General features: G+C 39.2%; 1 protein-coding gene across 1 annotated transcript; it reads right to left on the minus strand.

Annotated features, from left to right (window-relative positions):
* Positions 1–325: 325 nt before the first annotated feature.
* LOC145980958 (uncharacterized) lies at positions 326–8,262 on the minus strand. Its single transcript, XM_083114046.1, has 3 exons — positions 8,173–8,262; positions 2,130–2,956; positions 326–487 (listed from the first exon to the last, which is right to left on the minus strand). Exons 1-2 carry the CDS (start codon positions 8,182–8,184, stop codon positions 2,150–2,152), a joined length of 819 nt encoding a protein of 272 aa, XP_082970172.1. The 5' UTR covers positions 8,185–8,262; the 3' UTR covers positions 326–487; positions 2,130–2,149.
* Positions 8,263–13,515: the final 5,253 nt, after the last annotated feature.

The following is a 13,515-nucleotide window of genomic DNA, read 5'->3' on the forward strand; positions in this document are numbered from 1 at the left end:
AGTTGGGGGTTATTATCTCTAGTCACCCCCGGAAAATTTGCTCAACCCCCAAAAAATTGTACTGGTTGTAGGTTCATGTATAGAAAACCTTACGTACACACTGAAATTTCGGCACCTGAATACCAAATCACTTGTAAAAACTAGTTTTCACAATGTGAAAGTGAAACCAGAAAAATTAACAAGTGACCAATATTTGGAAGTAAAATAATTCTCACAGGATATCATTACATCTTATTTTTATTGTTAACCAAAGTAAGATGCGCCATCTATGAGCAAGTCAAATAAATTCAAGGAAAGCAAGTAGAAGGAAAATGACCCAAAAATATAATTGAGTAAATAACATTTTATTACAAAAAAATGTACAAAAATTGAAAAAATCACATTTACAAAAGGAACATAGTGTTATTAATTAATGTGAATAACAAAATGACGGTGAAAGATGGTGGTTTCTTAGACTTTGGGTGTTTAATACTAAAATTGAATGATCCTGAAACGAAAAGAATAATATAATTAGAATATATATTCAGCAAACATAAGGTAATTTCATATTAACAGAGAGGCGCCAGAAATTACTGGGATTTTCCTTAATATGCATCTCTAATCATATAGATTTTCATCTATCTGATAGTTTCCTTGTAATAATTACATTATTTTAAATCATGAAACTTAAAATACTTATTTTGCAACAAGAAACCGATGCTTACATCTCTCTGTTTCATTGTTCACGTATACGTGAAACATGCAAACCATCTCCTCACTTATTTCCACCCTAAAACTTGAGAAATCGTCTTGTACCCTAAGTATCTCCCGATTGAGTTTAAAAAAAAATGTAGGTTCGCTTTATTTTATGTGAACTAAGTGTATTTATAGAACTGACTATTTTATCTTGCTCAAATATTTCGATTTATTTTTATAAATTAGGAATATTTCGTGCATGGAAGGTTGAAAATATTTCACTAGTTATCACTAGATGGTGCCAATGTTGTATGTTCTATTTTAAACATATTATCGAAAACAAAAATATTACTAGAAATTTTACTGTAGTAAAGAAATTGCTAAATATCACTTTCTTACCAAATCGTCTACCTTACAATTGACAACGTTCTGCTGTCTTAATATAATCAAAGCCTTCATAAATATTTTAAGACAGAAATAGTTTCTTTTATAAATACATTTTTCGTACACCAGGAAGCATTGAAATTTTCTGTTTCCTGTCTGATTATTGAGAGGCAAATTAATGTTAATAAAATACCAATTACCTCTATAGTGCAATAGGTCGCTGAAGGCCAATAATAATAATATTTATCTTTATTTTCCCATTAATTTAGTAGTCAGAATGTCAACTTACAATGTCAGAGGTCCTAAAATTCAAATTCCAGTTAGCGTAAGATGGTTATAAATTCATCTTCAACCACTTTGCATGCGCGACCAATAGACCAGGGTCTAGTCCTATTGACACGCAAGCGACAAGTATTGTCGTGACGCTTCGGTACGAAAGATTGCATAATTTCTGAAGCTTAATTTTCTAGCGATATGTGTCTCTTCCTCAAATGTTCTTCGGGGAGCTTTCAGAGTGAAATGACAAGCAAAACGTGCAACTTTGAAACCAAGTTTCAGTAATGAATTCATCCTTTCGCACCGAAGGTTGCACTTGTTGCTTGTCGTTGTGTGTCGCTGGGACTGGGTCGTTTTCTGAATTCCGTGCGCCGTGTCGCCTCGGTCTGTTGTATGCACATGCGCTGTGAATGTATTTCCCCATATTAGATGGGGATATTGTCGCTTATCTCTTCGGTGTGAAACCCCCGTGTAGTGTGTCGCTTCTTCGGCAAGCAACACACGACAGGCGGCACGGAAGTTTCACCTCAAAGGGACAAGCGATCCTATCCTGTATGTAGAAGAGCATGCACGAGCAACAGACCGAAGCGACACGATGCATGGAATTCAAAAAATGGCCCAGTCCGAGCGACTCGTGCAGCTTGTCGTGCCACCTCAATGTGATAAGTTACATTTATTTCTGAACGTTGGTTTCCAAGAGACACGTGTCGCTTCGGTACGAAAGCTTCCTTAGTGGAGTGTATATTGATATTAATGTTGGTTCTAAATCACACACGTTAACTGCGAGGACGTACCTTATCTCAGGTCATTTGTTTTAACCATGATATCCACCTCCGTATCCACCAATTAGGCCTCCACTCAGACCATGGCCTCCACTGAGACCTTGACCTCCACTCAGACCGTGACCTCCCAGACCGTAGCCTCCTCCCAGACCGTAGCCTCCTCCCAGACCGTGGCCTCCACCAAGACCGTAGCCTCCGTAGCTACCATGACCGTGAACGAGAACCGGAACTGGCTTGGGGACTGCAACTGGGTGTGGGACGGCGACTGGGTACGGCTTAGGAATTGGGACTGCCACTGGCTTCGGGATCGGCACGCCGACTGGCTTTGGAACTGGAACTGCCACTGGATGGGGTACTAGAACGGGGTATGGCTTCTCGACCGGAACGGCCACTGGCCTCTCGACTATCACAGGTACTGGTTTTGGTACTGGGACCGCGTATGGCTTGTCAACCGGGTATGGTACTGGGTGGGGAACTGGGTAGGGTACCTTCCTCTCCACCGGTACTGGTACTGGATGAGGTACTGGTACGGGTATCTGCTTTGTGATGGTTATCGTCTTGTGACCGACGTGTCCTCCGTAAGAGCCAAGGCCATATCCGCCCCCGTAAGAGCCAAGGCCGTATCCGCCCCCGTGAGAGAGCCCACCCCCGCCGATCAGCCCCCCGTGGCCCAATCCAAGCCCACCATAGGAAAGACCACCCCCATGGCCTAACCCTATTCCTCCTCCTAATCCACCACCATAGCCCAAACCATAGAGGCCCCGCTTCTCCTGTTTCTTCTCATCTTTGCCTTCCTCGCATGAGGCTAAGGTAGACACGAGCAAAAGAACTGCTAGAATCTGCAATGAAAAGAGATCAACTGTTAATACCAAAGGCAATATCACCACAACCACATAAACAGAACAAATTGTAACTTCACCATGCCATGAAGACAAATGGTGTGTGTGGATATAGAATCCTGCTGAAGGTGATGTAATCAGCACCCCTCTCTGTCCCCCTTCACCACAAGTAATCATTGTTTAGGGACTAAACGCACGTTCATGAAATTAGGCGGGTGGCAGGAGTTCGCGCTGTTGCCAAGTCGGAGCACAACCCCGTGTGTTTGGAGGTTTGAGAGAATAGGAATTGTAGAGTTGGTCTCTGTAATCCATGTGATACAAACCGCAGTATTTGCTCGAAAGGTCAGGGATAACACAAATGGGCCCCTGAGAGAGGTCGGTCTGACGCTCGAACTAGGCAACGCAGCCCGGTTGCGTATTTACAAACACTATAGTGCTGCAGAACCAGAGGTATATAACGCTTTCTTACTGGCTGTGTGCACCGGAAGTGTTTATGTTCCGTGTCCATTCTTCCTTGCTTCTTCATTTACAGCAAAAGTATGGAAAAATAAGCCATGTGATTATATAGTAATAAAGTTTGTAAACAGATTGTCGAAATTATGTTAAGAAATATACGTTTATATAATAAAATATAATGTTTAGAATGCTATACGTTGGATAGACATATTTTTCTCAATAGCCATTTGTAGTTACAATGTTTGCACTGATGTGACTTTAAATAGAAAAATCATTCACTTCAAGAAGAGTTCTGATTTCTGTCTTCTAAAACATTAATTTAAATAATCTTGCTAAAAAATGAACCTTAGTGTAAATGGGTTTCTTATCTTGTTGGATGGATATCTGAAATCTACACAGTTAATTTGATCCCTGCCATCTAGCGTTAACTTGAAGAAACGCTGCATCAACTTCCGGAATGGCAGCCAATCAGTAGTCAAATATCGCTGGAGGTTCTGCAGTACTATAGGGTTTGTAAATATGCAGCCCGGTTGACGTTGCCACACTGTGCGCGGGAACCAGCGACTTTGGTCCCTCTCTCGCTTTGCTTTTCCCATATGTGGCACCAGCGCAATTCTGCCCAGCCGTGCGTTTAGGTAATCCACAGAGAGTGACTTTTTTATGGGATACACACAAAACATTTCAACCCTGTGTGGCACAGCGTCTCAAACACGTTGCAGCTGCCATGTCGACTAACTGTAATATTCTCTGTGCTTCTGGTGTACCTACCAGAAGCTTGTATAGCGGAAGAAGATTCTGCGTTCGAGTCCCAAACCGGCATAACCGTTTAACTCTATTTTAAGCTCAGACTAATCGTGACCGGACCTACAGCTTAAAGTGGGTTCCGAACCACTGTGTTGACAGTGCATTGTGTTTGTTCTATCCATTGTACTTCGTCAATCACTGGTCTTCATCGTTACAACTAACCTATAATCAGTAGAGACACGATCTTGAATACAGTATAGTTAAAACTTACAAACATAACATCACACATTGTATATTAGTTTGAACGAACTCACAAATTACCATAATTTATATTGCAATAAACTAATGACATATTTTTGCTTCCGTAGTTTCCGAACTAATTCAAGTACCATAACTAAAATTCTATCAAAATAATCTTTGAATTGTTTGTTTCAACTGTTGTATTAAGTCCACTTTATGCACAGGAAGGATAATCAGGACTGGACCTACAGTTTAAAGTGTGGGTAAAAATGTCATATGCGGGAAATGGATTTCTTCAAATTTACAGGAGGAAGTACTTACGGAATTGAGTTTCTGTGTAATTTCGGAAGGTCGTAGAAGTGTTTTCTCGCATTTTTCAAACTATTTTGCTGCTAAATCATGTATTTTTCTATAATAATGTTCGTCCGATGCACGAAACCTGTTGCTTGCATTTCCATCCATGTACTTGAACCGGGTGTTGCGAGCATCTGATGACGTAATGCCCGGTAAGTGTTTACAAACGCACAGTTTTTTCACTATATTGACCAACCTAAAGCAACCTAACCTAACCTTACCGTGATGGTGCGTGGGGCTATCGTGAATGGTTTTTAGGGCTATTCGTGAATGGTTTTTTGGGCTATTCGTGGATGGTCATACTATCCCGAATGGTTTTTGGGGCTATGCGGGAATTTTTTTCGGGGCTATGTGGGAAATGTTTCTGTTAAGAAGGTTGCAACACTGCTTTGCCGTTTGAAACACAACGCTGGTCAAGATTTGTCGGCCATTTTGCGTGTTCAGGAAGCGAGAAAAGAACGAACAATAATTACTCGGTATGTCAACAATAGATACAAAAAAGCTAAATCCGTTGTTAAACAATCTTTCGCAATACAGAATAGGTAAAAAGTAGAGAATAAACGAGTTAGAGCGATTTCTCGCATATGACAGTTTTACCAAAGTGTGATTCGAGCCACTGTGCAATGTGTGTCTACCGGGTATCGAACCCGGGACCCTTCGATGACAAGGCAAACATCACTAAATTTGTCTTTGAATCAATGGATTTACCTATTTATGAACATAACTAGATACCGGTAATAGTTGTCAGTTGTTTCTAAGGTTCTGAAATAGTTTCTAAGATAACAGTAGATGGCGCTATGGATGAAAATGACAGTTAGGAAGGGGTACTTGTTTCAGAGCTGCGATTAAATTTACTCTCGTTGTCAAAATTTCCCAAGCCACAGAACTTAATAAACAACAAAAATTGTTATGACATTTTTACGAAGCTACTAGAAGCAATTCGCACAGTTGTAAATGCCCGATAGATAATGATTAAAGTGGATCTACAAATAGCCATGGTTAAATGAGGAATAACGAAGTGACAAGATTACCACTATTATTTCTTTCTGCTTCGTTAACTTTCATGGGTATTTGACTCTTGACACTTTAATTACTTCTTAAGAAGCAATTAAAGATCGAAATATACTTAATTGTTCTGATTGATTTTGATTTGTATGATTTTAAACTAACTTGAAATACGTTCTTGGTACACATATTTTTCTTCTTCCTTAACTTGTTTCGGAGGAAGGGGCTAGTTGCCCCTTTTGTCACTCCAAGATCCTTACTTTTAACATTCACATGTGCTTTACAGAGTACATAAAATGCGAAAAAAATAATAAAAAGTTTCTGCATAATGTTTGTTCTAAGTTTAATTTTGGTGATAATATATATTCTGTTATAGATATTATCTTGAACATTACGTACTGGAAATATTTACGTTCGTTTTAATACTGCCATGCTTTCTCTTAGCTTTTTAGCAACTGTGTTTTACAGATTTATGTGTGTCAAAATTACCTGAAACTTGAGATCTGTATAAAGAGAACATGATTGTATATGTAATGTTCTAACATTAATCAGGGCAGCGTCTCACTTGTTACATGACATGTTTTTCATGGCCAAGATCAGTCAAGTGGATTTCTAGTGAAGCGAATCGTTTTTCTAGGATTCCAAATAAATGCGCATTAACAGATGTCCCCACAGTACGGAACAACATAGCAACAGTTTATATTCGGGAAATTACTCAAATTAAAGATTGTGCATACATAATTAATTAATGTATTTCTATTAAATCAAGAAATAAGTTATATTGTAATATTATGCCCAGTGTTTAAACATATGTAGATACTTTACAATATTTATCACATGCTATTTCCTCAAAAAATTTTAGAATACTGTTTGTTAACCATTTGAAGGTAGATAATTACAAAAATCCATATTAACTATTCTGTGTTTCATTAAAGTTCAATTGAACCAAAAATGGTCGCGTATTTTTTTTCTTTCTGAAATTATATACACTTTTGGATCTGGAATTAAGAAAGAAATGAAATGAAAATCTATATAGCTTCATTGAAATTGTAATATCAATATAGTGGCAAGTGTACATGAACGTTTTGGTATTTCAAAACATGAGAAGCGTCGCCACCGATGGGACACCGTAAAATATTTGTCGCCCTCCCAGATACCCTAAACGGGAAATGTTCCATTTTTTGTACTCAATAATCATACAAAACGATAAAGAGAGAAAATAAGGATAGAAAAGAACAAGAGATAGATAGAGAAAATGATAAGGAAATAGATTAAGGATAATGAGAGAAATGGGAAGAAGAAATAAAGGATACATAAACAAGAGAAGAAGAAAGACAGAAAAGAAAAAGCAGGGGAGAGAAGAGAAAGAAATGTAAGGAAAAGCTTGAGAAAAGAAAGAGAGAAACGTGGAGAGAAGAGGGAGAAAGTATAATGATAGAAAATGAAAGGTTAAGGAGAAAATGAAATAGTGAAAGATGAATCACAATATTTGGCCATTCTTGAACCCGCCTCAAAAAGTCCCCTCGACAACGCCTCTGCAAAACATATAGCTAAGCAGCCAATAAGTAAAACGGTTTTCCCTTGTACATCGATCATTGAATCTCCTGTAATACTAGCGATAAACTATAACATGGCCCTGAATTCAAAGCGGAATATGCTGGAAGGTGTTATTCAAACGTAACTACGTTAATATATGCAGAGAAGTTGAGAAACTACATCAGTTATGTCGCAATTACTGCTATACAGACAAATTTTAGAAGAAAATAAATTAGTTTTCACGCAATTATTGCTACAACAAAGGAACTTTAGAAGAAGATACACCAGTTATCTCGCTGTTATTGCTATACAGAGAAACTTTAGAAGAAAATTTAGCAGTTTTCTCGGAATTATTGCTAGACAGATGAGCGTTACAGTAGGTATCGCGCAATTATTGCTATACAGAGAAGACAGAGGCTGCTTCACAATTATTGATATGTAGAGAGATTAGGAGATTTGATTTGTTATTTAGAGTCGCTTTTTTCACATTTGGCTAATCGCAACGATGAGGATATGTGGTGATTTTGATTTGTTATTTAGCGTCGCTTTCTGTCACTTTTGGCTAATCGTAACGATGAGGTTGAGTGATGAGACTCCTGAATGGACACTCACAAAGAACACCCATGCCAGGTAGGGATTCGAATCGGGGACCCCTGGCGTCATAGCGCGCTCCACTTCACCGCGGAGGTCGGCTAGAGAGATTAGAAGAAATGGCTGTACCTGCTGCATAATACTTGTACACAGAAGTTTGAAAAAATAGCGCAACAGCCACTCCCTACTACTTGGACGCACAAGAAAACAAGACAAAAGTTTGTCCACAATATCTACTATACAGGGGTAAGTTATTCCACAAGCATTGCTGCAAGATAGAAGTTACTCACCAGGGCCTTCATGTCTGGGAGCCTAATGATGGTGTCGGTTTCAGATGACGTTGGGGAACTGGATACAATTCCAGACTAAGGAAATCTTTTATACGGCTGGGAAATGCATTCTCCGCGTCACTTTCGCCGCCCAAGACCTTTGCGGTGCTTCCTTTCCCCCTCCCCCCGCCCATCGATGGAATAAAGAATGTTGCGGATTAGATGCAACACTTCTGCCTCCGCCTTCGATTGCACGATACATTTTTTTCTCTCTCTCCTAACTACCTTTCCTTTTTCTGTCGTTTTCCTCCCGAGGGGTCAGCCCTTCACGTCGGTGGGAGAGAAAGTTCTGGGTTCGGAAACAAGAGCAGAGTTGAGTCGTTTTGTTCCCTTGGCGAGAATTATCCTCGTGCCCGGAAGTCGCTGTTAATTACAGGATGCTCCAGCCGGAACCAAAGGCTAAAAGGAGTGAGTGTCTGGATGTGTCCCGGAAATAGGTGACGGGGCAGTGCGTCGTGTGGACAGTGAACGGGATTGGGTCCCTTGCTGCTTCCGCTGAGGCGCTAGGGGGTTGGTTGTTCGTAGGTTATGATCGTTTAGCCTAACTAACTAACTCTCTAGCCTTCTTAAAATCGAAGGTTCATGGCTGCAGCAACACAGGACTTCCATCTGTCCCTATCCTGAGCACGATCTATATACTCTTTTCCATCCCTCCAAATTTCTTTTATGTCCATCTCAACATTATCCCTCCATCTTCGTCTTGGTCTTCCTACTGGTCTCTTACCATCAGGTTTCCCAACAAGAATCCTGTAAACTCCTCTTTCCTCTCCCATTCGTGCCACATGGCCTGCCCACCTAAGTCTTCTTGATTTAATCATTCTAATAATATCTGGACATGAATACAAATTATGTAGTTCTAAATTATGTAACCTTCTCCACTCACCTGTCTCCTCATCCCTTTTAGGTCCAAACATTATTCTAAGGATCTTATTTTCAAATACTCTCAATTTATGTTCCTCTTTCAATGTAAGGGACCAAGTTTCACACCCATATAATACTACAGGCAAAATTACTGTTTTGTATATTTTAACTTTTAGTTTCTTAGTTATTAAACGAGAAGACAAAAGTTTATGAAGAGAGAAGTAACATGCATTTCCTGAATTAAGCCTACTTTTTATTTCCTCTTTAATATAATTTTCGCATGTTAATATTACTCCTAAGTATTTGAGTTTGGAAACTGGTTCAAACCAGTTGTTATCAATAATTAGATTTTGATTATTACCTAACACTTGGTTTTAGTTTTCTCTTTGTTAACTTCCAAACCTACTCCTTTAGCAGTTTTGAAAAATATTTTAGCATTATTCTTAATTGTATTTATATCATCCCCTAATAAGTCTACATCATCTGCATATGCTAACAACTGAGTCACACCATTTAATTTTAGTCCTTCTTTAGTTTATTTTACCTTCCTAACAGCATATTCTAAGGCAAAATTAAAGAGCAATGGATATAATGCATCTAACTAACATCTATCATACTAACAAGCTTTTTAGGTATTCCAAACTCTACTAATATCGTTTTAGCCTAGAAGATAGGAATCCAATATGTGGTTCAAACGAAGGTGCAATAGCGCTGTCAGAAAATGTTCAGTGCGTGAGCATCTATTCCTACGTTTGGGTGGGTTCATTCATGTAGAAATCTGTCTCTTCTTTGTCTTTTCTAGCGAGCTGTGATCTATTCCTTTCCCTCAGGCCCGATGCCAGGATTTTATTTCGGGGCTGGGGGGGGGGGGGGCTCATCCCTTCTCAGCAGCCGCCATCTAAAGGTGAAAACGTTGGCAGGGTAGAAGCTCTGAAGATGATTCATTGATCTGATTTATTTTACTTCGCTTTTTGTGCCACTTTTGGCTAATTTACGAAGATGGGGATGAGTGACGATATGGTGAAATTGATGAATGGACACTCCCAAACATCCATGCCCAGGCCAGGATTCGAACCCAGTACCCTGAAGATGAATTTCTCAGTATATTACAACTTATTATACAAGATGTTTAATCCTGTTAAGGAAGTAAAATTATTTAATTTAAATATTTGTAGGATTTCTGTGTGTGTGTGCGCGGCTACGTGCCTGCTTCCCCTCATTCTCTTCTTCTGTTGTATATCTCTGTCTTTCCATCTTTTAATGTCATACCGACCTCCGTGGCAGAGTGGTTATCGCAGCACTCTATGACGCCAGGGGTCCCAGGTTCGAATCCTGGGTAAGATTGTTTGTATTGTGCTGAATGTGAAAATAGAGAATTGTGTAAAACAGACATATGACAGAACTAAAGCATATTGACAGGGGAAACCATCGCTTGCATTTGTTTCATTAAACAAAAAAAAGGTTGTTATCACAGCGCGCTATGATGCCAGGGGTCTATGGATGTTCTTCGTCAATTTCATCATACACATACTCAGTGGCGGCGATTGGGTTCCAAAACTTGGGGGGGGGGGTGCAAAGACAGTTTATTTCCGGGCAAAAGTGACGAAAAGGGGGGGCACCTCCCCCTCGCCCCCCTAATAGCGGCCACTGCATATTCATCTTCGCGATTAGCTAAAGGTGGCAGAAGCAAAAGTAACATAAACCAAAACAATTACTCTGAATCTGCTCCACATCTTTCTCTCTTCTCTTCCTTTCTCTGTTGCTCTCTTTTTCTTTTCTGTGTTTCTCTCTTTATTACTTTCTCTGTTTTTCTCTTTATTCCTTTCTCTCTTTATTCCTTTCTCTCTTTATTCCTTTCTCTCTTTCTCTCTTTATTCCTTTCTCTGTTGCTCTCTTTATTCCTTTCTCAGTTGCTGTCTTTACTCCTTTCTCTGTTGCTCTCTTTATTCCTTTCTCAGTTGCTGTCTTTATTCCTTTCTCTGTTGCTCTCTTTACTCCTTTCTCAGTTGCTGTCTTTATTCCTTTCTCTGTTGCCCTTTTTATTTATTTCTCTGTTGCCCTTTTTATTCCTTTCACTGTTGCCCTCTTTATTCCTTTCTCTGTTGCTGTCTCTACTCCTTTCTCTGTTGCTCTCTTTATTCCTTTCTCAGTTGCTGTCTTTACTCCTTTCTCTGTTGCTCTCTTTATTCCTTTCTCAGTTGCTGTCTTTACTCCTTTCTCTGTTGCTCTCTTTACTCCTTTCTCAGTTGCTGTCTTTATTCCTTTCTCTGTTGCCCTTTTTATTTATTTCTCTATTGCCCTTTTTATTCCTTTCACTGTTGCCCTCTATATTCCTTTCTCTGTTGCTGTCTCTACTCCTTTCTCTGTTTCTTTCTTTATTCCTTTCTCTGTTCCTGTCTTTATTCCTTTCTCTGTTTCTTTCTTTACTCCTTTCTCTGTTGCTCTATTTACTCCTTTCCGTGTTTCTCTCTTTATTCCTTTCTCTGTTGCCCTTTTTATTCCTTTCTCTGTTGCTGTCTTTATTCATTTCTCTGTTGCTGTCTTTACTCCTTTCTCTGTTGCTCTCTGTTGCCCTTTTGATTTATTTCTCTGTTTCTATTTTTATTCCTTTCTCTGTTTCTCTCTTTATTCCTTTGTCTGTTGCTCTCTTTACTCCTTTCTGTGTTTCTATCTTTTTCCTTTCTCTGTTGCCCTTTTTATTTATTTCTCTGTTGCTCTCTTTATTCCTTTCTCTGTTGCTGTCTTTCCTCCTTTCTCTGTTTCTCTCTTTATTCCTTTGTCTGTTGCTATCTTTCCTCCTTTCTGTCTTTCTCTTTTTTTCCTTTCTCTGTTGCCCTTTTTATTTATTTCTCTGTTTCTGTCTTTATTCCTTTCTCTGTTTCTCTCTTTATTCCTTTGTCTGTTCCTGTCTTTATTCCTTTCTCTGTTTCTCTCTTTACTCCTTTCTCTGTTGCTCTATTTACTCCTCTACGTGTTTCTCTCTTTATTCCTTTCTCTGTTGCTCTCTTTATTCCTTTCTCAGTTGCTGTTTTTACTCCTTTCTCTGTTGCTCTCTTTATTCCTTTCTCAGTTGCTGTCTTTACTCCTTTCTCTGTTGCTCTCTTTACTCCTTTCTCAGTTGCTGTCTTTATTCCTTTCTCTGTTGCCCTTTTTATTTATTTCTCTGTTGCCCTTTTTATTCCTTTCACTGTTGCCCTCTTTATTCCTTTCTCAGTTGCTGTCTTTACTTCTTTCTCTGTTGCTCTCTTTGGCCTCCCCGAAGGCGCAGTGGTAGTGTCGTCGCCTTGTAATTAAGGGGTCCCGGGTTCGATACCCGGTGGAGTCACAAGTGGTTCGGATCCCACTTTAAACTGTAGGTCCAGTCCCGATTATCCTTACTGTGCATAAATTGGACTTAAAACACCAAATCAAACAATCTGTTGCTCTATTTATTCCTTTCTCTGTTCCTGTCTTTATTCCTTTCTCTGTTTCACTCTTTACTCCTTTCTCTGTTGCTCTATTTACTCCTTTCCGTGTTTCTCTCTTTATTCCTTTCTCTGTTGCCCTTTTATTCCTTTCTCTGTTGCTGTCTTTACTCCTTTCTCTGTTGCTCTCTGTTGCCCTTTTGATTTATTTCTCTGTTTCTATTTTTATTCCTTTCTCTGTTTCTCTCTTTATTCCTTTGTCTGTTGCTCTCTTTACTCCTTTCTGTGTTTCTATCTTTTTCCTTTCTCTGTTGCCCTTTTTATTTATTTCTCTGTTGCTCTCTTTAATCCTTTCTCTGTTGCTGTCTTTACTCCTTTCTCTGTTTCTCTCTTTATTCCTTTGTCTGTTGCTCTGTTTCCTCTTTTCTGTCTTTCTCTCTTTTTCCTTTCTCTGTTGCCCTTTTTATTTATTTCTCTGTTCCTGTCTTTATTCCTTTCTCTGTTTCTCTCTTTATTCCTTTGTATGTTGCTCTCTTTACTCCTTTCTCTGTTTCCTCTGTACTTCTTTGTTTTGCTATTCATCTATCTCGACCACTGTACTTTGTTCGTCCCCCCTTCCTTCCCTCCCCCTCCCTCCACACACACTTTTATTCTCAAGTTTTTCTCTTACGTATCATCGTTCGCTCCATATCTTTATTAGTAGATTGATCACGCGAAGTAAAGGAACAGAAAACACTATAGAACGAGCATTGAATTTGTGAAAATTTCTATCTAATTCTACTTCACTATCGCAACGAAAATTTGCATAAATTTCAGAGCATATACATACGGAGAGATTTATCTATAGTAGAACTATATTTTAAGAATAAGAACGAATAGATTCCTCGGACCTAATGACCTATCCAGGGGGTGGGTCCAGGGGGTCCTGACCCCCCTAAATTCCAATCTTCTTTTTGATATTACTATGATAGATTCAGTGTACTTTCCGATTAGACACTTGATGTGCAAGGTATAGAAAATTCTCTCTGTACACGGTTTG

The sequence above is a fragment of the Lepisma saccharinum genome, chromosome 28 (assembly GCF_977018435.1).
Source record: "Lepisma saccharinum chromosome 28, izLepSacc3.1, whole genome shotgun sequence".
Lineage (NCBI taxonomy): Eukaryota > Metazoa > Arthropoda > Insecta > Zygentoma > Lepismatidae > Lepisma > Lepisma saccharinum.